Genomic DNA, 22,451 nt, shown 5'->3' with positions numbered 1-22,451 from the left:
CCTGCTGCGGGACACAGCCGCCACACACAGCTCGCCACTGCCCTCGCCGTCCCGTTTCACTGGCACCCCTAAAATGGTTATTTATTACTTTGAACTGTATCAGCTACACACCACGTGGGAATAAGTCCATTCGCCTTTTAACAGCTTTGGTCTCTGACAATGGAACTGTCCAAACTTTTATTTTAGGGAGTTTTTTATACTGTTCTAATTTATATGTCCTCACACAGGATGACCACCCTTTAATACCGGCCTCGGGTTTATGCAGAGTGATGAAGGAGATGGGATTGCAGTGCGACACATATCGAGCTGCTTGTTTTTCAGCATCAGTCTCATTACATGGTTAGAAATATGGGAAATTCCCCGCAGCTCACGTCCAGGGCAGCAGCCACACAACTTGGTGTTACAACGCACTTGCAAAGTTTTTTGACCAAGCACAAAGAGAAAAAGCCTACTGGCAGTTGTTTTATCCAACCACTCTAAGAACACGTACCTTCATTAAAACAATGTTTTCTTATTTCGAATACTATACCTGCTTCTAAGTAGAACTTCATTATTAAGTTTAGAACTTCCTAATATTATACTAGATATACTTTTCTCAGCTTAGGCAGTTAGTGTAGCCAAGCATTAATACCCCGATCATTCTTTCATTTGTCCTTGCTTTCTACATCTCATAGAACTTTTCTGCTGAAAAATCTTAGGGCTACTGCTTAGTACTAATTACAGTTCTGCTGTTTCTGAGGCCTGGTTTTCGTCACTTCCTCGAAACCCTCTAATTTAAAATATCCCCACAGAAAACGGTGCTTTGAATCACAGCTGAAGTTGGAATTCACTTCTTATATTTTCATCTCATTCACATGTTTCCCCGAACAACCTTGGATGTGCAGTCACCTCCTTTCTGAAACAGCAGAACATCTGGAAGGGAAGAGAAAAACTCCTTTGGAGTACAGGAGCATTTCAAATAATCAAAAGGCTCTGTCACTCCCACCTTCCGCCTTAAAATGATTGGTCCATTTTCCTTCAGGTAAAGAACCTCTGAGTTATTCTGAAAAGCAGATTCCAGGGATTACCAATGCTGCAAGTGTTACAGGGAGACCCCATTTCCTTTGGGGACAGGAGCCTTTAAGCACCTTCAGGAATTCATTGCAACGAGCAAGTTCAAGCACAGGCCACAGTCAGGCCATGTGAAAGTCGAGAGTGTCTGGTTCTCTAAGGTTCACATCACGTCCATTTTCCTTTCCAATAGAAGAATAAAGAAAAGAGAAAGTGATGACCAGAGCACACAATGACACCAATGTAGCAGTAGGTGATAGGGAAATGAAGAGAAGCAGCTCAGAGCTCATTAATATCTAATTGATGATTCTTTAGGAAGCAGCAGCCGTGCCTGTGAATTGGCTCAGGCTGAACTTTGTAGGTGGCAAAGGGTTAGAGATGATGAGAGAGGATATGGAATTCCCAGGAAAGGAGAGACTGCAGTGCTGTATCTCTGGGATCAGCAAGGATGGTTGCAAATTTCTAAGCACAAATACTGGGAAGAATCCTCATCTCCCAGTGCGTGTCTGTCCATCTTTACTTGGCTCTGAAGCTAAGAATGCACAATCTTCGAAGAAGCCCGTAGAATTTCAAGCTTTCACCTGAGAAATCTATCATAACCTCAGGACCCTCCACTACTTAGAAACTCCCTTCTAAACCACAGAGCAGTGCAACACCTGCATAAAAATTATCACTATCGGCAGTACTGTTCAGGTTATTCCAGACAGATATCAGAAAAAAACCCGTTTCAGAAAAACCAAAATAACCACTATGGGATCACTCTGCCGTTGATATGGAAGAGAAGGTGGCACTGAGGGACCTGGGAGAGAGGCATTTGTCCGAGGCAGATGAAGAAGGGCAGGGCAGAAGGGGCACAGACACACGAGTCCCCTGTTCCCAGAGGAAATTGCAATGAGCCCAGACAGCTGAGAAAGCTCCGTGGGGAAGAAGCCGCTGGGCTCGCCAATGGGCAGCACGGGGTGTGCAGCAGAGCTGGCGATTGCAGCTGCGGAGGTGAGGAGTGCAGTGCGAGCTGAGCGGGAAGAGCCCCTTGCCATGGCTGAGGCCGCAGAGGCACGGAATGCTCCGAATGCCAGTGGCTGAGGGAGCCACGGCGGCTGCTGCTGGACGAGCGAGAAACGCAGCAGGAGCATTTCAGGCACGGCAAGGACAGGCCATTGCTCTGCCTGCTGCCGCTGCTGCTCCCGCTGCTCCCGCACACAGTCGTTTCCGGCACCTCTGTTCTCTCGCCGCTGCGACGTGCTTTCTGCCTCTTCCTCACTCAGCAAACACGCAGCTTGCTCTCGCCATGCACCTCGCACATCTCATCCTCACCGTCTTCCTGGCACAGCTCCTCGGTAAGTCCTGCCTTTCCATCAAGCCACCCTTCTTCTTATTTTTATCCCTTCCCCCAGGAAACTCTCAGCAGCTCGTTCGGGACCGTGTTGGAAATGTCAGAGATTAGGGAGGAAAGACTGAGAAAAATCGGCTCCGCTTTGAGGTTTTGCAAATGTGTGCTGAAGAAGGTCTTCGATTGGTAAAGGAAAAAGGAAGGCAGAGAAGTGAAACCTCAGACCCCGTCTCTGTAGTTGCTCCCAATTTCAATCCATCTCTCTTTGCCACTTCATTATCATCCTCCTGCTGTCACCACAGGGAATCTCAGCTGTCTTTGCAGTGCCATATGGCTCCTGTTTTAATGTAAATTCCCACGCCTCAGCAGCCTCAAAGTTCTCATTTCACTTTTCTACCTCAAGCCTGCCACAGCTCTGCCAAAATTTCAAGCGTTCTCTAAACTCAGCAAAACCAAGGCTCCCACTTTCCAATCTCTGATTTGTGTGCACTTAGTGATGGAGGATTCCTCAGAGGGGACAGGAATGGGGAAGCAGGATGAATCCCTTTATTGAACCTCGCTGTGGTCCTTCACCTGCTTCTGCACAAAAAGTTTAGGATCCCAGATTTTCTTGCTAGGAGGAGCAGGGGCAGAGACAGAGACCAGCCCTTGTCAGGATCCTGCTGTGCATATAGCTCGGAAATCATTCCCGCCTTTCTGTCTGCACATCTCAGGGCTTCCCTGCATTGCAGAGAGCTTTCTCCACCAGGGTATTGTACCCAATTTGATTTTCCTGTCTGTAGTCATTCCCTATGGAGCTGCTGACATTGACTTTCTTCCAGGCACCACGGGGCAGATCACGGTCACCCAGGAAGATGCACAAGTCACGGTGAAGCAGGGACAGCCCTTCCACACCACCTGCAAATACCAGATCAGTTATGCTAGTACTGCCTTGCTCTGGTACCAGGTTCGGAAAGGCCAAGCCCCCCAGCTGGTCTCCCATCAATCAGGGACTGGCCCCAGGCACAGCGGCCGGATCACCACGCACCTGAACACCACGGGCAAATACAGTGTCCTGAAGGTGGAGGAAGTGCAGGTGTCTGACAGTGCCTTGTACCTGTGTGCTGTGCAAGACACCCTGGTGCAGGGAGCTTGCTCGGCTGTGTAACAACCCAGGGGAGGGAGGGGATGTGTCAGTGTAAGGCTTCAGGTTGGGGATGGGATTCAGATCTCACCCCAGTTCTAACCACAACTTGCACCCCGTGTGTGTACAATGATCTGATGGTTTTCACTACGTCCATCCTGACACTTCCATCGGGAAAATATTCTGGAGAATTCTGACTCATTTCCACATTGCGCAACCTCTAAGTAAGAAAACAAAAAAAAAATATCCACTGTACAGGTCTGGGACCTTGTCCTTCCGCTCTACTGCCCTGCTGATTTTGGCCCCTCATGTTCTCACAAGAGCTCAGGGCTGCTTCTATGTTCCTGCCATGGCTCCCTTTGTAGCAACCCCATTTGTAGGACACACGTGAAGCACAGATTTGTGGATGGCTCCACTCATGTGTTCACGAGCCTGTGTCCGTCCGTGTGTGTCCCTCATCGGGACGGAATTCCCACACACTGCCAAGGAGACCGGGCACTGTTCTAGCCCTGCACAGCACAGAGCAGCAGCTGTGAGGCTCAGAAGGAGCCCGAGTGCAGCTGAATGCTGGCGGCAGCTGCTGGCTAGAGATGTGTGCAGAGAAGAGGCGCTGAAATGCAGCCCCTGTGTCCCGAGCCCTCCCTTTCCTGCCCCTCCAAGCTCGTACTCGGCTGATGTGGATGGATGTGCTTGCGATGCAGCGTGCGTGGTGTGTGGGACGGGACACAGCTGTGTCCTGCCCCTGGCCATGGCACACGTCCTTGTGTCGCTCGTTGTGGCGTTGCTGGGAGAGGCGAGGGCTGAGGGCGGCCGGGGCGGAGCTGTTGGCGTGGCAGAGGAGGCGGCAGGGCCGCAGCAGAGAGCCGGGGCTGAGGGGCACAGCGATGCTCGGCCGGCGGAGCGGCGCCATGCGGCGGTGTCGGGGCGCGGGGCTGGCGGCGCTGGCCGCGGTGCTGCTCGGTGCGCGGGGGTGGCGGCCAAGGGGCGGCCGGGGCTGGGCTGATCCCGCACGTCCCTGCAGGCTGCCGTCCTGCCTGGCTTCTTCGCACACCTCTTCCCGAGAACTCTGTTCCTCTTTATCCCTCCTTTTTCTCCATCCCATAATCCCTCAGAGATTCTCGGATTCTATTCTCTGCCCAACCCTGCACAAGCGTTTCTTCTTTAACACTCAGCAAGTCTGTTAATACCCCTTCTAACTTTTTTGTCTTTTCTTGCTTTCTCCACCCTCCTACCGGTCTCCAGTGACTTTCCTGTTATTCGGGCATTGTTCTCTCCACAAACGAAAAATGGTCACTTCTGCTACTGCATGTCTTTCATCTTCTGGGTACTGTTTTATTCACTGTCTTTCTATTTGCGGGCTTTGTTCTGTGCAATGAGGCACTGTAGGATTTCATGTTTGTCCGTGTTCTGTCTTCGGCAGTGGCTTCAGGAAGAGCCCAGGTACAGCAGGAGCCTTTCCTGGAGACCACCGAGGGCACGGGAGTCAATATCAGCTGTTCACACCCCAGCAAACGGAGAGGCGATTACATCCATTTCTACCGTTATCTCCCGTGCGAAAGCCCCGAATTCCTCGCACTCACTGCTGGAGGGTCCAAGGATGTGCCGGCCATAGCAGGAAAGCTGTCGGTGTCGGAGGACGGTCAAAGCAGCGCGCTGTGGCTCGGGCAACCCCGGCGCGGGGACGCGGCCGTGTATTACTGTGCGCTGGTGGCACGGGCAGAGGAGCCGGGGCTGCGGCCGGGCACGAACCGGGGCGGGCGGGGCCCGCAGGGGCCGGGGGCACAGCGCCGCCCGCGGCCAGCAGGGGGCGCTGCCGCTCCGCCCGCCGGGCCCCAGGCGGCTCCGCAGCTCCTTCAGTGCCCCGAGCCCGCGCACAGCGACAGCGCCCAGCCCGCCACGGCCCCGACACACGGCTGCCAGCCTGCCTGCTGCGGGACACAGCCGCCACACACAGCCCGCCACGGCCCCGACACACGGCTGCCAGCCTGCCTGCTGCGGGACACAGCCGCCACACACAGCCCGCCACGGCCCCGACACACGGCTGCCAGCCTGCCTGCTGCGGGACACAGCCGCCACACACAGCCCGCCACGGCCCCGACACACGGCTGCCAGCCTGCCTGCTGTTCTCACCCTGCTTTGCAAAGAAAAGAGCTGCTCCGGGAGAGCATCTGTGCTGGGAGCTGACCAAGCAGCTGCCCTGACAGGCACTCAGGGTCTAATTCAGGTCGTTCTGTCACCTCAGTAGGTCATGGCATCAGAGGTGTGTGCAGGGAAGTTTCCCGAGGTCACAGAGAAATCTCCAACTCTGTCCATGCAGAAATGTCTCTGTTCCACACTGCAAGGTGCCTCGAAAGCTGCACCCTTAAAAGGATGGGAAAAGGAGGTGTACTTTGAATCCCCCTGAGGATGGAATTCACTTCTCGACATTTTCTTCTGATCCACAGGTTTTCCCAAGCATCCTACCATGTGCTTTAAGCATCTTCATGAAAAGTGGCAACATCCGTAAGCGATAAGAATAAATCTGATGGAGTAGAGAAGCTTTTCAAATCAGCTAACGGCACAGTCACAATAACCTTGCCCTGAAACTGACTGCTCCGATTTCCATCATGTTAGTCACATCTACCTATCCTGAAATGCAGAGGCCCTAGCTTAGCCATGCTGCAAGTGTTGGAGGGAGACACTTGAAAGAATGAGCTCCTGACAGTTGCTCTAGAGACCCCATTTCCTTTGGGGACAGGAGCCGTTCAGCATCTTCAGCAACTCATTGCAATGAGCAAGTTCAGCAGAGGCCACAGTCAGGCCATGTGAAAGTGACAGTGTCTGGTTCTCTAAGGCTCACATCACATCCATTTTCCATTCCTAGGGAAGAACAAGGAAAAGTGACAGTGATGACCAAAGTACACAATGACACCAATGTAGCAGTAGGTGATAAGGGAATGAAAGGAGTAGCTCAGAGCTCATCAACCTCTAATTGATGAGCCTGTAGGAAAGAGCAGCTGTGGCTGTGAATTGGCTCAGGCTGAGCTTTGTCAGTGGCAAAGGGTTAGAGATGATGAGAGAGGACATGGAAGTCCTAGGGACGGACTGTTGCAGCAAGTGCTGTGTCTCTGGGATCAACAAGGATGGTTGCAAGTTTGTCTCTCAGCACAAGTGCTCGGAAGAATATTCATCTCATTGAACATGTTTTAACAACGTGTTTTCTCTGCTCTGAAGCCCGAGAAGGCACAATCTTAGAAGGAGATCGTAGAAGGATAAGCTTTCACCTGGAATATCTGTGAAAATCTCAGCACTGTAGACTGGTTTAGAAATCTCCTTCTAAACCATGGAGCGGAGCAAGACCTGCATGAGAATGTCCCTCTTACACCCATTATTGATACCTGCATCATTCTTCACGTAAATCCAGATGGTTTTCTGTGACAAATCCGTTTTAGGCCATGCCAAATGGACCACTATGAGATCACACTAGAGTTGATATGGAAAAGCGGCTCTGAGTGAGCGAGCTGGAAGAGAGGCATTTGTCCCAGACAGATGAAGAAGGGCAGGGCAGAAGGGGCACAGACACACGAGTCCCCTGTTCCCAGAGGAAATTGCAATGAGCCCAGACAGCTGAGAAAGCTCAGTGGGGAAGAAGCCGCTGAGCTCGCCAATGGGCAGCACGGGGTGTGCAGCAGAGCTGGCGATTGCAGCTGCGGAGGTGAGGAGTGCAGTGCGAGCTGAGCGGGAAGAGCCCCTTGCCATGGCTGAGGCCGCAGAGGCACGGAATGCTCCGAATGCCAGTGGCTGAGGGAGCCACGGCGGCTGCTGCTGGACGAGCGAGAAACGCAGCAGGAGCATTTCAGGCACGGCAAGGACAGGCCATTGCTCTGCCTGCTGCCGCTGCTGCTCCCGCTGCTCCCGCACACAGTCGTTTCCGGCACCTCTGTTCTCTCGCCGCTGCGACGTGCTTTCTGCCTCTTCCTCACTCAGCAAACACGCAGCTTGCTCTCGCCATGCACCTCGCACATCTCATCCTCACCGTCTTCCTGGCACAGCTCCTCGGTAAGTCCTGACTTTCCATCAAGCCACCCTTATTAATTTTATCACTTCCCTTGAGAAACTCTCAGCCGTTCAGGACCGTGTTCGGAAATGTCAGTGATTGGAGGGGAAAGGCTGAGAAAAATCGGCTCTGCTTTGAGGTTTTGAAAATGTTTCCTCAAGAAGGTCTTCCATCGGTAAAGGAAAAGGGAAAGGAGAGGAAAAAGCTCCGATCCCTTCTCTGTCTTCTCTCTCCATCTCCTTCTGCTATTCTCTTCTCGTCCTCCTCCTGTCACCACAGGGGATCTCACTTGTCTCTGCAGTGCCATGTTGCTCCTCTTTTAATGTAAATTCCCACACCCTTTTAAACCTGCGCCAGGCACCCCAAAGGTCTCGTTTCACTGACATTAACTGGGTGTCCCTTTCTGCCTCCAGGCTGACACATCTCTGCCAAAGCTTACGGCGTTCTCTGGGCTTGCAGCACAAACTGGTCTCCCTCTTTCCAAGCTCAACTTTGTCTGTACTGTTTGATCGAGGAGCCCTCAGAGGTGACAGAGATGGGCAAGCAAGATGAACCTTCGGTGGTCTTGACAACCTGCTACAGCCCCCAAAATTCAGGCTGTTCTCAGATAATCTGAGCAGTAAAGTAGGAATGTGGTCATAGCCGAGCTCTTGTCAGGATGTTGCTGTGCTGAAGGTCCAAAACCCTACCCAAAATTACTCTCACTTGTCTGTCTGGACATTTTAGACCTTCACTGCTGGGCAGAAAGATTTCTCCACCATGGCTTTGCAGACAATTTGCTTTTGCTGCCTGTAGTCTTTCCCTCTGGAGCGACTGACATTGAGTTTCTTCCAGGCACCACGGGGCAGATCACGGTCACCCAGGAAGATGCACAAGTCACAGTGAAGCAGGGACATCCCTTCCACACCACCTGCAAATACCAGACAAGTATTACTGCCTTGCACTGGTACCAGATGCGGAAAGGCCAAGCCCCCCAGCTGGTCTCCTATCAATCAGGGACTGGCCCCAGGCACAGCGGCCGGATCACCACGCACCTGAACACCACGGGCAAATACAGTGTCCTGAAGGTGGAGGAAGTGCAGGTGTCTGACAGTGCCTTGTACCTGTGTGCTGTGCAAGACACCCTGGTGCAGGGAGCTTGCTCGGCTGTGTAACAACCCAGGGGAGCGAGGGGATGTGTCAGTGCAAGGCTGAGCTTGGGAAAGGGACGCAGATCTCACCCAGTACTTGCACCCACAACTTGCACCCCATGTGTGTACAATGTCTGATGGTTTCCATTACTTCCATTCTGACACTTCCGCTGGGAACATATTGTGGACAATTCTGACTCATTTCTATATTGTACAGTGTCTAAATGCCTGGAACCTTGTCATTCACTCTGCAGCCCTGCTGCTTTTGAAGTCTCATGTTCTCAGCAGAGCCCAGGGCTGCTTTTGTGCTCCTGCCCTGGCTGCTCTTGCAGCAGCCCCGTTTGCACGGACACACGCGAAGCACAGATTTGTGAATGGCTCCACACTGCTGTGCACGAGCCTGTGTCTGTCCCTGTGTGTCCCTCATCGGGACGGAATTCCCTGACCATTCCAGGGACACCGAACTCTGCTCTGCCCCTGCACAGCACAGAGCAGCAGCCTGCCAGGTTGAGAAGCAGCCCAAGTGCAGCTGAGTGCTGCCGGCAGCTGCTCGCTAGAGATGTGTGCAGGGAAGAGGCGCTGAAATGCAGCCCCTGTGTCCCGAGCCCTCCCTTTCTTACCCCTCCAAGGCTCACGTTCGGCTCATGGATGGATGGATGGATGTACTTGCGATGCAGTGTAGCTGATTTGTGGGATGGGACACAGCTGTGTTCTGTCCTTGGCCGTGCCAAACGTCCTTGTGTCGCTCGTTGAGGCGGTGCTGGGGGAGGCGGGGACTGAGGGCGGCCGGGGCGGAGCTGTTGGCGTGTCAGAGGAGGCGGCAGGGCCGCAGCAGAGAGCCGGGGCTGAGGGGCACTGCGATGCTCGGCCGGCGGAGCGGCGCCATGCGGCGGTGTCGGGGCGCGGGGCTGGCGGCGCTGGCCGCGGTGCTGCTCGGTGCGCGGGGGTGGCGGCCAAGAGGCCGCGGCCGGGGCTGGGCTGATCCTGCACATCCCTGGAGGCTGCCGTCCTGCCTGGCTTCTCCATACACCTCTTTCCTACAACTGTTCTCCTCTTTATCCCTCCCTCTTCTCCATCCCATACTCCCTCTGAACTCTCCGGATTTTATTATCTGCTCATCCCTTCAAGGCATTGCTTTTTGGGACTTATGTAGGCAGCTTTATCCCTTCTAAATTTTGTTTGCTCGTGCTTTATCCTACATCCACACGGTTTCAAGGGACCTTCCTGAGCGTCCTGTCGTTTACCTATTCATCTATCCACAAGGATTAGTGGACACTTCTTTTCCTCACTGTCTTCAGGGAACTGATTTCATAATTGTCTCTATACGTTCCTGACTGTTTCTGAGAGCTTTGTTCTGTGCAAGAGGGCAATGTAGGATTTTAGCTTTGTCCTTTTTCCATTCCCGGCAGTGGCTTCAGGCGGAGCTCAGGAGAAGCAGGAGCCATTTCTGGAGACCACCGAAGGCACTGGTGTCAACATCAGCTGCACACATGCAAATAAAGGGGGCGCCGATTCCGTCAATTTCTACCGTCAGCTGCCAGGCCAAAGCCCCGAATTCCTCGCACTCACTATTAGAGAGCCCAAGGATGTGCCGGCCATAGCAGGAAGACTGTCGGTGTCGGAGGACGGGCAGAGCAGCGCGCTGTGGCTCAGGCGGCCCCGGCGCGGGGACGCGGCCGTGTATTACTGCGCGCTGGTGGCACGGGCAGAGGAGCCGGGGCTGCGGCCGGGCACGAACCGGGGCGGGCGGGGCCCGCAGGGGCCGGGGGCACAGCGCCGCCCGCGGCCAGCAGGGGGCGCTGCCGCTCCGCCCGCCGGGCCCCAGGCGGCTCCGCAGCTCCTTCAGTGCCCCGAGCCCGCGCACAGCGACAGCGCCCAGCCCGCCACGGCCCCGACACACGGCTGCCAGCCTGCCTGCTGCGGGACACAGCCGCCACACACAGCCCGCCACGGCCCCGACACACGGCTGCCAGCCTGCCTGCTGCGGGACACAGCCGCCACACACAGCCCGCCACGGCCATCTCGATCTCGATATGCAGGAGCCCCTAAAATTGTTATTTACTACACAGAAGTATATCGGCTGCAGACCACGTTGTGGATAACTCCATTCCTCCTTTTAACAGCCTGGGTCTGCGGCACTGGAACTCCCTGAATTTTTATCCTAGTTTTCAATTTTTTTTCTTTTTATATTCTTCTAATCGATAATTACTCAGACTGCAAGGGCCTTATTTCATTCCGGCCATGGGTTTATGCGCAGAATCACGAACGTGCCGGGACTGCTGTGGAACATGTCTCGGATATTTAGTTTCCTGCGTGAGTCTCATTACTTGGTTAGGAAAATGGGAAATTGCCAGAAGCTCGCGTCCTGGCCAGCAGGCACAAAACCTGGTGCTACAACGCACTTTGAAAGGTTTATGACCAATCACAAAAAGTAAAAACATAATGGCAGTAGTTTTAGCCAACTGCTCTAAGAACATGTACCTGAGGTTAAAAAAAATGCTTTCTTATTTCGAATAAAATACCTGCTTGTAAGCCTTGAAATACAATGGACAGAGCTCCATCATTAAGTTTAGAACTTCCTAATATCATTCTAGATAAAATTTTCTGCTGCTTAGGAACTTATTCTGGCCATGTGTTAATTCACACACCTTTGCTTTATTTGTCCTTGCTTTCTACATCTCATAGAACTTTTCAACTAACAAACCCCAAGGCTACCACTTAGCTCTAATTACAGTTCTGCTGTATGTGAGTCCTGCTTTTTGTCACTTTCTCAAAACCCTCTAATTTTACATGTTCCTACAGAAAGTTGTACTTTAAATCCCAGATGAGGGTGGAATTCACTTCTCTACATTTTCATCTCATCCATAGGTTTCACCAAACACACATGGATGTGCATTGACCACTTTTCTGAAATAGCAGAACATCTGGGAGGGAAAATAAAAACTCTTTTGGACAAGAGGAACGTTTCAAATCATCAAAAGGCTCTGTCTCTCAACTTTCCACTTTAAACTGCTTAGTCCCTTTTCCGTCTCGTTGGGAACGTCTCAGGTATTCTGAAAAGCTGATAGCCGGGTTCAGCAATGCAGCAAGTGTTGCAGGGAGACAATTGAAAAAATGAGCTCAACGTGAGATTTCGCTCTTCAGATTTGCTCTAGGGACCCAATCTCCTTTGGAGAGAGGAGCCTTTAACCTCTTCCGGAATTCATTGTAATGAGCAAGTTCAGCAGAGGCCACAGGCCATGTGAAAGGTGAGAGTGTCTGGTTCTCTAATGCTCACATCACGTCCATTTTCCTTTCCAAAAGAAGAACAAGGAAAAGGGAAAGCGATGACCAAAGCACAAAAGGACGCCACTGTAGCAGGAGGTGATAAGGAAATGAAAATGACTGTTCAGAGCTTATCAGCCTCTAATTGATGAGTCTTTAGGAACCTGCGAGTGTGGCGGTGAATTGCCTCAGGCTGAGCTTTGTCAGTGGCACAGGCTTAGAGATGATGAGAGAGGACTTGGAAGTCCCAGAACGGAGAGACTGCAGTGCTGTGTCTCTGGGATCACCAAGCATGGTTACAGGTTTCTCATGTCCGCACAACTGCTGGGAAGAGTACTAATCTCCTTGGACATGTCTTTCCATCTTTTTTTCTGCTCTGAACCCTAAGAAGGCTCAGTCATTGAAGGAGCCCGTAGAAGGACAAGCATTCACACGAGAAATCTGTCATATCCTCAGGAACATTCACTTGTCTAGAAATCACCTTCTGAACCGTGGAGCGGGGCAACACCTGCCTGAGAATGTCCCTATTACACTCATTATCATTATCTGCATGACTCTTCATGTTATTCCACATAGCATTCTACGACAAACCAGTTTTACAGAAAAACATAATGACCGGTATGGGATCACACTGGAGTTGATATGGAAAAGAGGGTGGCAGTGAGGGACCTGGGGGAGAGGCATTTGTCCCACACAGATGAGAAGGGCAGGGCAGAAGGGGCACAGACACACGAGTCCCCTGTTCCCAGACGAAATTGCAATGAGCCCAGACAGCTGAGAAAGCTCAGCGGGGAAGAAGCCGCTGAGCTCGCCAATGGGCAGCACGGGGTGTGCAGCAGAGCTGGCGATTGCAGCTGCGGAGGTGAGGAGTGCAGTGCGAGCTGAGCGGGAAGAGCCCCTTGCCATGGCTGAGGCCGCAGAGGCACGGAATGCTCCGAATGCCAGTGGCTGAGGGAGCCACGGCGGCTGCTGCTGGACGAGCGAGAAACGCAGCAGGAGCATTTCAGGCACGGCAAGGACAGGCCATTGCTCTGCCTGCTGCCGCTGCTGCTCCCGCTGCTCCCGCACACAGTCGTTTCCGGCACCTCTGTTCTCTCGCCGCTGCGACGTGCTTTCTGCCTCTTCCTCACTCAGCAAACACGCAGCTTGCTCTCGCCATGCCCCTCGCACATCTCATCCTCACCGTCTTCCTGGCACAGCTCCTCGGTAAGTTCTGTCTTTCCACCAAGGCACCCTTCTTATTATTTTTATCCCTTCCCTCAGGAAACTCTCAGCAGCTCGTTCGGGACCGTGTTGGAAATGTCAGAGATTAGAGAGAAAAGATGGAGAAAAATCGGCTCCGCTTTGAGGTTTTGCAAATGTGTGCTGAAGAAGGTCTTCGATTGGTAAAGGAAAAAGGAGGGCAGAGAAGTGAAACCTCAAAACCCCTTTCTGTGTAGTTTCTCCCAACTTCAATCCATCTCTCTTTCCCACTTCATTATCATCCTCCTGCTGTCACCGCAGGGAATCTCAGCTGTCTTTGCAGTGCCATATTGCTCCTGTTTTAATGTAAATTCCCACGCCTCAGCAACCTCCAAGTTCTCATTTCACTGACATTATTAGAGTGCCCCTTTTCTGCCTCAAGCCTGCCACAGCTCTGCCAAAATTTCAAGCGTTCTCTAAACTCAGCAAAACCAAGGCTCCCACTTTCTAATCTCTGATTTGTGTGCACTTAGTGATGGAGGATCCCTCAGAGGGGTCAGGAATGGAGAAGCAGTATGAATACCTTTATTGAACCTCGCTGTGGTCCTTCACCTGCTTCAGCACAGAAAGTTCAGGATCCCAGATTGTCTTGCTAGGAGGAGCAGGAGCAGAGACAGAACCCAGCCCTTGTCAGGATCCTGCTGTGCATGTAGCTCGGAATTCATTCCCGCCTTTCTGTCTGCACATCTCTGGGATTCCCTGCATTGCAGAGTGCTTTCTCCACCAGGGTATTGTACACAATTTGATTTTCCTGTCTGTAGTCCTTCATTATGGAGCTGCTGACATTGGTTTTCTTCCAGGCACCACGGGGCAGGTCACGGTCACCCAGGGAGATGCACAAGTCACAGTGAAGCAGGGACACCCCTTCCACACCACCTGCAAATACCAGATCAGTGGTTTTACTGCCTTGCTTTGGTACCAGGTTCGGAAAGGCCAAGCCCCTCAGCTGGTCTCCAGTCAATCAGGGACTGGCCCCAGGCACAGCGGCCGGATCACCACACACCTGAACACCACGGGCAAATACAGTGTCCTGAAGGTGGAGGAAGTGCAGGTGTCTGACAGTGCCTTGTACCTGTGTGCTGTGCAAGACACCCTGGTGCAGGGAGCTTGCTCGGCTGTGCAACAACCCAGGGGAGGGAGGGGATGTGTCAGTGCAAGGCTGAGGTTGGGAAAGGGACACAGATCTGCCCTCAGTACTCATCATAACTTGCAACCCATGTGTGCACAATGCTCTGATAGTTTTCACTACATCCATTCTGACATTTCACTTGGGACAGTATTCTGGACAATTCAGAATCATTTCTATATGTTTCGGGCTCTAATACAAGAAAATTATCCCCTGTGCATGCCTGAGACCTTGTCCTTCCACACTGCAGTCCTGCTGCTTTTGGTCCCACATGTTCCCAGCAGAGCCCAGGGCTGCCTCGGTGCTCCTGTCCTCGGTGCTGTTGCAGCAGCCCCGATTTCATGGACACACGTGAAGCACAGATTTGTGGATGGTTCCACACTGGTGTGCGCGAGCCTGTGTCTGTGCGTGTGTGTCCCTTATGCGAGGGAATTCCCTGACGCTGCCAGGGACACCGAGCACTTCTCTGGCCCTGCAGAGCACAGAGCAGCAGCTTGCCAGGCTGAGAAGAGCCCGACTGCAGTTGAGTGCTGCCGGCAGCTGCTCGCTAGAGATGTGTGCAGGGAAGAGGCGCTGCAATGCAGCCCTGTGTCCCGAGCCCTCCCTTTCCTGCCCCTCCAAAGCTCACGGCCGGTTCATGTGGATGGATGTGCTTGCCACGCAGTGAGGGTGATGTGTGGGACAGGACGCAGCTGTCTCCTGCCCCTGGCCATGGCACATATCCTTGTGTCGCTCGTTGTGGCGGTGCTGGGAGAGGCGAGGGCTGAGGGCGGCCGGGGCGGAGCTGTTGGCGTGGCAGAGGAGGCGGCAGGGCCGCAGCAGAGAGCCGGGGCTGAGGGGCACAGCGATGCTCGGCCGGCGGAGCGGCGCCATGCGGCGGTGTCGGGGCGCGGGGCTGGCGGCGCTGGCCGCGGTGCTGCTCGGTGCGCGGGGGTGGCGGCCAAGGGGCCGCGGCCGGGCCTGGGCTGATCCCGCACGTCCCTGCAGGCTGCCGTCCTGCCTGGCTTCTTCGCACACCTCTTCCCGAGAATTCTGCTCCTCTTTATCCCTCCTTTTTCTCCATCCCATAATCCCTCAGAGATTCTCGGATTCTATTCTCTGCCCAACCCTGCACAAGCGTTTCTTCTTTAACACTCAGCAAGTCTGTTAATACCCCTTCTAACTTTTTTGTCTTTTCTTGCTTTCTCCACCCTCCTACCGGTCTCCAGTGACTTTCCTGTTATTCGGGCATTGTTCTCTCCACAAACGAGGAATGGTCACTTCTGCTCCTGCATGTCTTTCATCTTCTGGGTACTGTTTTATTCACTGTCTTTCTATTTGCGGGCTTTGTTCTGTGCAATGAGGCACTGTAGGATTTCATGTTTGTCCGTATTCTGTCTTCGGCAGTGGTTTCAGGAAGAGCGCAGGTACAGCAGGAGCCATTCCTGGAGACCACCGAGGGCACGGGAGTCAATATCAGCTGTTCACACCCCAGCAAACGGAGAGGCGAATACATCCATTTCTACCGTCATCTCCCGGGCCAAAGCCCCGAATTGCTCGCACTCACTGCTGGAGGGTCCAAGGATGTGCCGGCCATAGCAGGAAAGCTGTCGGTGTCGGAGGACGGGCAGAGCAGCGCGCTGTGGCTCAGGCGGCCTCGGCGCGGGGACGCGGCCGTGTATTACTGCGCGCTGGTGGCACGGGCAGAGGAGCCGGGGCTGCGGCCGGGCACGAACCGGGGCGGGCGGGGCCCGCAGGGGCCGGGGGCACAGCGCCGCCCGCGGCCAGCAGGGGGCGCTGCCGCTCCGCCCGCCGGGCCCCAGGCGGCTCCGCAGCTCCTTCAGTGCCCCGAGCCCGCGCACAGCGACAGCGCCCAGCCCGCCACGGCCCCGACACACGGCTGCCAGCCTGCCTGCTGCGGGACACAGCCGCCACACACAGCCCGCCACGGCCCCGACACACGGCTGCCAGCCTGCCTGCTGCGGGACACAGCCGCCACATACAGCCCGCCACGGCCCCGACACACGGCTGCCAGCCTGCCTGCTGCTGCTCTCACCCTGCTTTGCAAAGAAAAGAGGTGCTCCGGGAGAGCATCTGTGCTGGGAGCTGACCAAGCAGCTGCCCTGACAGGCACGCAGGGTCTAATTCAGGTCGTTCTGTCACCTCAGTAGGTCATACCATGAGAGGTGTTTGCAGGGAGGGTTCCCGAGGTCACAGAGAAATCTCCAACTCTGTCCATGCAGAAATGTCTCTGTTCCACACTGCAAGGTGCCTCGAAAGCTGCACCCTTAAAAGGATGAGAAATGGAGGTGTACTTGGAATCCCCCTGAGGCTGGAATTCACTTCTCGACATTTTCTTCTGATCCACAGGTTTTCCCAAGCATCCTACCATGTGCATTAAGCATCTTCATGAAAAGTTGCAATATCTGTAAGCGAAAAGAATAAATCTGATGGAGTAGAGAAGCTTTTCAAATCAGCTGAGGGCACAGACACAAAAACCTTGCTCTGAATCTATTTGCTTCATTTTCCATCACAGTAATCACGTCTAGCTATGCTGAAATGCAGAGGCCTCTGGGATCCGCAAGGATGGTTGCAGGTTTTTGTCTCAGCACGAGTGCTCGGAAGAATATTCCTATCCTTGAACATGTATTAACAACATCTTTTCTATGCTCTGAAGCCCGAGAATGCATAACCTTAGAAGGAGATCATAGAAGGATGAGTTTTCAGCAGGACAATCTGCGACAATCTCAGGACCGTCCACTAGTTTAGAAATCTACTTCTAAACCATGGAGCGGTGCCACACCTGCATGAGAATGTTCCCATTAAACCCATTATTACTACCTCCATCATTCTTCATGTACTTCCAGATGGTTTTCCAAGGCAAACCCGTTTTAGGCCATGCCACAAAGACCACCATGGGATCACTCTAGAGTTAATATGGAAAAGAGGATGGGAGTGAGGGACCTGGGAAAGAGGCATTTATTCCAGGCAGATGAAGAAGGGCAGGGCAGAAGGGGCACAGACACACGAGTCCCCTGTTCCCAGAGGAAATTGCAATGAGCCCAGACAGCTGAGAAAGCTCAGTGGGGAAGAAGCCGCTGAGCTCGCCAATGGGCAGCACGGGGTGTGCAGCAGAGCTGGCGATTGCAGCTGCGGAGGTGAGGAGTGCAGTGCGAGCTGAGCGGGAAGAGCCCCTTGCCATGGCTGAGGCCGCAGAGGCACGGAATGCTCCGAATGCCAGTGGCTGAGGGAGCCACGGCGGCTGCTGCTGGACGAGCGAGAAACGCAGCAGGAGCATTTCAGGCACGGCAAGGACAGGCCATTGCTCTGCCTGCTGCCGCTGCTGCTCCCGCTGCTCCCGCACACAGTCGTTTCCGGCACCTCTGTTCTCTCGCCGCTGCGACGTGCTTTCTGCCTCTTCCTCACTCAGCAAACACGCAGCTTGCTCTCGCCATGCACCTCGCACATCTCATCCTCACCGTCTTCCTGGCACAGCTCCTCGGTAAGTCCTGCCTTCTCCCCAAGCAACCCTTTTTATTTTTCCTTGCCCCAGGAAATCCTCAACAGCCCGTTCAGGATCGTTTTAGGACATGACAGTGATTAGAGAGAAAAGACTGAGAAAAATCGGCTCCTCTTTAAGTTTTTTTTAAGTTTTAGCTCAAGAAACTCTTCGAATTGTGAGGGGAAAGGGAATGTAGGGAAGGGAAATCTCAGACCCCTTCTCTGTCTTTTCTCTCACTTTCAGTCCATCTCCCTCTGCTTCCTTCTTCAAATCCTCCTGCTGTCACCTCAGGAGATCTCAGCTGTTTCTGCAGAGCCATATTGTTCCTGTTTTAATGCATATGTCCAGGTCCTTTTAAACCTGCCCCAGCAACCTCATAGTTCTCATTTCACAGGGCGTCCCTTTCTGCCTCCAGGCTGACACAGCTCTTCCACGGCTTCCAGTGATCTCTGAGCTGGCAACCGGGGTTCCCTCATTCCAAGCTCAGCTTTGTGTGTACTCAGGGATGGAGGAGCCCTCTGAGGTGACAGGAATGAGGAAGCAGAATGAACTTCTCCGCTGTACCTCGGTGGGTTCCTGAGGCAGCTAGAGTGGTGCTGGTTCATGCACACAAAATTCAGGCATGACAGGCTGTTCCCTGCTCCTCGAGCAGTAGGAGCAGGAGGAGCGATACAGTCCAGCTCACCTCTGGGTGATACAAAGCAAAGAGCTCAGAATTCATGCTCAAAACCTCTCAGTATTTCCCTGCTATTTGACAGGGATTTTGTTCCACCAGCTTTTTCCATGCATATTGTTTTGCTTCCTATAGTCCTTCCCTGCAGAGCTGCTGACATTGACTTTCTTCCAGGCACCTCGGGGCAGATCACGGTCACCCAGGAAGATGCACAAGTCACAGTGAAGCAGGGACACCCCTTCCACACCACCTGCAAATACCACGCCAGTGGTTTTGATGCCTTGCTCTGGTACCAGCTGCGGAAAGGCCAAGCCCCCCAGCTGGTCTCCTATCAATCAGGGACTGGCCCCAGGCACAGCGGCCGGATCACCACGCACCTGAACACCACGGGCAAATACAGTGTCCTGAAGGTGGAGGAAGTGCAGGTGTCTGACAGTGCCTTGTACCTGTGTGCTGTGCGAGACACCCTGGTGCAGGGAGCTTGCTCGGCTGTGCAACAACCCAGGGGAGGGAGGGGATGTGTCAGTGCAAGGTTGAGATTGAGGAAGTGACGCAGATCTCACCCCAGTGCTCACCACAACTTGCACTCCGTGTATGCACAATGGTCTGATGGTTTTCACTACGTCCATCCTGACACTTCCCTTGGGAAAATATTCTGGACAATTCTGACTAATTTATGTTTGTTTCGGTCTGTAACTGAAGAAAAATATGCCCTGTGCATGGCTGGGACCTTGTCCTTCCACACTCCAGCCCTGCTGCTTTTGACCCCACATGTTCTCACCAGAGCCCAGGGCTGCTTCTGTGTTCCTGCCCTGGGTGCTCTTGCAGCAGCCCCTTTTGCATGGACACACGTGAAGCACAGATTTGTGGATGGCTCCACTCTGGTGTGCACGAGCCTGTGTCTGTGCGTGTGTCTGTGTCTGTGTCCCTCACAGGGAGGGAATTCCCTGACTATGCCAGGGACACCGGCAGCTATTCGCTGGAAATGTGTGCATGGGCGAGGCGCTGAAATGCAGCCCCTGTGTCCCGAGCCCTTCCTTTCCTGCCCCACCAAAGCTCACACTCTGCCGTGGCGGGGTGGATGGATGTGTTTGTGATGCAGTGTGGGTGGTGTGTGGGATGGCACACAGCTGTGTCCTGTCCCCGGCCATGGCATAATGTCCTTGTGTCTCTTGTTGTGGCGGTGCTGGGAGAGGCGGGGGCTGAGGGCGGCCGGGGCGGAGCTGTTGGCGTGGCAGAGGAGGCGGCAGGGCCGCAGCAGAGAGCCGGGGCTGAGGGGCACAGCGATGCTCGGCCGGCGGAGCGGCGCCATGCGGCGGTGTCGGGGCGCGGGGCTGGCGGCGCTGGCCGCGGTGCTGCTCGGTGCGCGGGGGTGGCGGCCAAGGGGCCGCGGCCGGGACTGGGCTGATCCTGCACATCCCTGGAGGCTGCCGTCCTGCCTGGCTTCTTCACACAGTTCTTCCCTACAACTGTTCTCCTGCTCATCCCTCCCTTTTCTCTATCCCCCACTCCCTCAGAATTCTCCGGATTCTCTTCTCTACACAAACATTTTTTGTTTATATCTCACGAAGCCGGCCCTACCCCTTCTAACTATTCCGTCTTTTTGTGCTTTCTCCCACCTCCTGCCTCCTGCAATGACTGCCCTGTCCTTCACGCATTCACCTCTCCACAAACGATTAATGAACACTTCTCTTCCGGCATATCTTCATACCCTCTGGGAATTGTTTTCCTCTCTGTACATTCCTAAATGTTCCTGCTAGCTTTGTTCTCTTCATTAGGGCAATGTAGGATTTCAGGTTTGTTTTTTTCTGTACTCGGCAGTGGCTTCAGGCAGAGCCCAGGTGCTGCAGGAGCCATTCCTGGAAACCACCGAGGGCACCGGAATCAACATCAGCTGCTCACACCCCAAAAAACAGATTGAGGATTACGTCCATTTTTACCGTCAGCTCCCTGGCCAAAGCCCCGAATTCCTGGCACTCACTGCTCGAGGGTCCAAGGATGTGCCGGCCATAGCAGGAAAGCTGTCGGTGTCGGAGGACGGGCAGAGCAGCGCGCTGTGGCTCAGGTGGCCCCGGCGCCGGGACGCGGCCGTGTATTACTGCGCGCTGGTGGCACGGGCAGAGGAGCCGGGGCTGCGGCCGGGCACGAACCGGGGCGGGCGGGGCCCGCAGGGGCCGGGGGCACAGCGCCGCCCGCAGCCAGCAGGGGGCGCTGCCGCTCCGCCCCCGGGGCCGCCTCGCCCCGCTCGTCCCGGGCCAGCAGGAGGCGACACCGACACCAGAACTGACACTGACGCCATTTCCATTGCTGGCATCAGCACCGACCGGCGTGCAAGTTCTTCACCCGTAAAAGAAGGGCATGTACGGGTCTATGCATCTTCAAGCACTCCTCACAATGGGTCACTGTTGAGAGCACAAACTTCTTTTGCAGAACTCGGAATCCTTGGAGTTGTCCCCAGTAGACAGGGTAAAAACTAGACTTAGCCTCAAAAGTTGCAAGAGTCCTTCTTGATGAGTGATTGAGCATTAGTTTTCTAAGATGTCCTAAAGGGTTGGAGGTCTGAGGGTCTGTGTGCCCCTGGGAAGAGTCTGTAGCCTCCAGCAATTCCCCAAGGAACTCTGTGTGGCTCCAGTAGCTGTTATAACTGTTCAAAGCCCATGGTCAGAAGATTCTTAGGAAGAGAGTGAAGGATCACTCCTATTCCCTGTCTGGGCTTGGTAGTTCTGGCTTAGGGTTCCTCCAGCATTAAAGTACAGAAGACAAAAGAGAGGTGGGAGTGAGAGAAAGACAGGGAAGTCAATCACTGGCCATGGTTTCAGAGACTCAGATGCTCTCCTTTGGACAGACAACACTGGATGCTCAGCACCTCTGAATTCCCTGGGCAGGAGCTCTGTCCTCAGTCCAGTATCACCTTCTGGTTTCCTGGAGCTCCTTGTGAGGCCTGCCCAAGTGGCTTTAGTATGGAGGACCCTTTCTGCCACCACAGCAGTTGGTGATGCAGGAGAGGTCAAAGCCCCCAGAGCTGATGGGCACTCCCTCAGAGCTGAGGATGTTGCCAACAGCAGCAGAGGTGGAGGATCCCACAGCGGTGTTCTGGGGGAAGGAGCTGAGGATGGGGCCGGGCAGGGTCACCAGCACAGCAGGCGGCTCAATGGCCACGTGGGAGCTCTGGCACTGCCTGACACAGCACTCATTGCAGCTGTTGGCCAGCGGGCAGGGGCCGCAGGGCTGGCAGCAAGGGTTGCAGGGCTGGCACTTCTCTATGCAGGATGTCTTAAGCCATGAGGGGCATTTGGAGAGAGGGCAGGAAGGAAGAAAACACAGGGATACATGAGGAGTGGCCTCTTGCCACATCAGGAGTCAAATAACAGGCAGAACCTCTGCAGAGATGTATGAGGGCCTAAAAAGAGCCACCACCTCCTGTGCAGCTGCTGCCCAGGCTCCAAGTCCAGATGAAATCTGATCACAGCCTCCCTACACTTCGAACATTCTACCCCTCCCATTGAACACAGACTAGACAGAGCAAAAGGAATAAAAGAGGAATTTATTGAAAGGATTCACCTTGGGCAGTGCAAGAGCCCAGCCAGGGCTACACCCAAACCAAATCCAAGATGTATCCCAGTCATGAGTTTTTACACTTTTATAAGTTTTGGTTAATCTTGGGGTCAATTGTACAACCACAGCTCCAGGTTATGAAGTCTCAGCCCCTGGCTTGCCCCCTTCCCATTGTTTCTGATTTTTGGGTACCAGTTGTCCTTAATACTCTAGCTAGAAAGGAATTGCTTTGTCACTCCCCTGTGAAGAGAATTCATTAACACCTAATATGAAGTTTCAGAGCTACACACTAAGCAGCAGAGGATCTGAAAAATATAAAAGCTAAAACCCAAGGCATCACCATGAAAAGAACCCCTATATCACAGGAAAAAGCTGGTCTCAGCTGAGAGGTCCACTGAGGCGAGGTCTCCTTTTAGAGAAAGCAGAGAAGGAGAAAGGGTT

General features: G+C 53.8%; 2 protein-coding genes and 3 gene segments (V, D, J or C); all 5 read left to right on the top strand.

The window, feature by feature from the left end:
* The first annotated feature begins 790 nt into the window (after positions 1 to 790).
* On the top strand, positions 791 to 3,581 carry LOC117006502. The segment is given in 2 exon segments: positions 791 to 2,387; positions 3,202 to 3,581. Coding segments are annotated over 2 exon segments (603 nt in total).
* A 3,274-nt stretch (positions 3,582 to 6,855) lies between these two features.
* Positions 6,856 to 8,725, top strand: LOC117006504. The segment is given in 2 exon segments: positions 6,856 to 7,541; positions 8,374 to 8,725. Coding segments are annotated over 2 exon segments (597 nt in total).
* A 3,864-nt stretch (positions 8,726 to 12,589) lies between these two features.
* On the top strand, positions 12,590 to 14,968 carry LOC117006294. Its single transcript, XM_033078668.2, has 3 exons — positions 12,590 to 13,139; positions 13,976 to 14,617; positions 14,925 to 14,968. Exons 1-3 carry the CDS (start codon positions 12,863 to 12,865, stop codon positions 14,966 to 14,968), a joined length of 963 nt encoding a protein of 320 aa, XP_032934559.1. The 5' UTR covers positions 12,590 to 12,862.
* Positions 14,953 to 16,712, top strand: LOC117006293. The gene is made up of 3 exons (XM_033078667.1): positions 14,953 to 15,224; positions 15,688 to 16,197; positions 16,651 to 16,712. Exons 1-3 carry the CDS (start codon positions 15,149 to 15,151, stop codon positions 16,710 to 16,712), a joined length of 648 nt encoding a protein of 215 aa, XP_032934558.1. The 5' UTR covers positions 14,953 to 15,148.
* Positions 16,099 to 19,566, top strand: LOC117006499. The segment is given in 2 exon segments: positions 16,099 to 17,782; positions 18,630 to 19,566. Coding segments are annotated over 2 exon segments (654 nt in total).
* The last annotated feature ends 2,885 nt before the right edge of the window (positions 19,567 to 22,451 follow it).

Source organism: Catharus ustulatus, chromosome 23, assembly GCF_009819885.2.
Source record: "Catharus ustulatus isolate bCatUst1 chromosome 23, bCatUst1.pri.v2, whole genome shotgun sequence".
NCBI lineage: Eukaryota > Metazoa > Chordata > Aves > Passeriformes > Turdidae > Catharus > Catharus ustulatus.
This window is presented reverse-complemented; position numbering and strand designations above follow the sequence as displayed.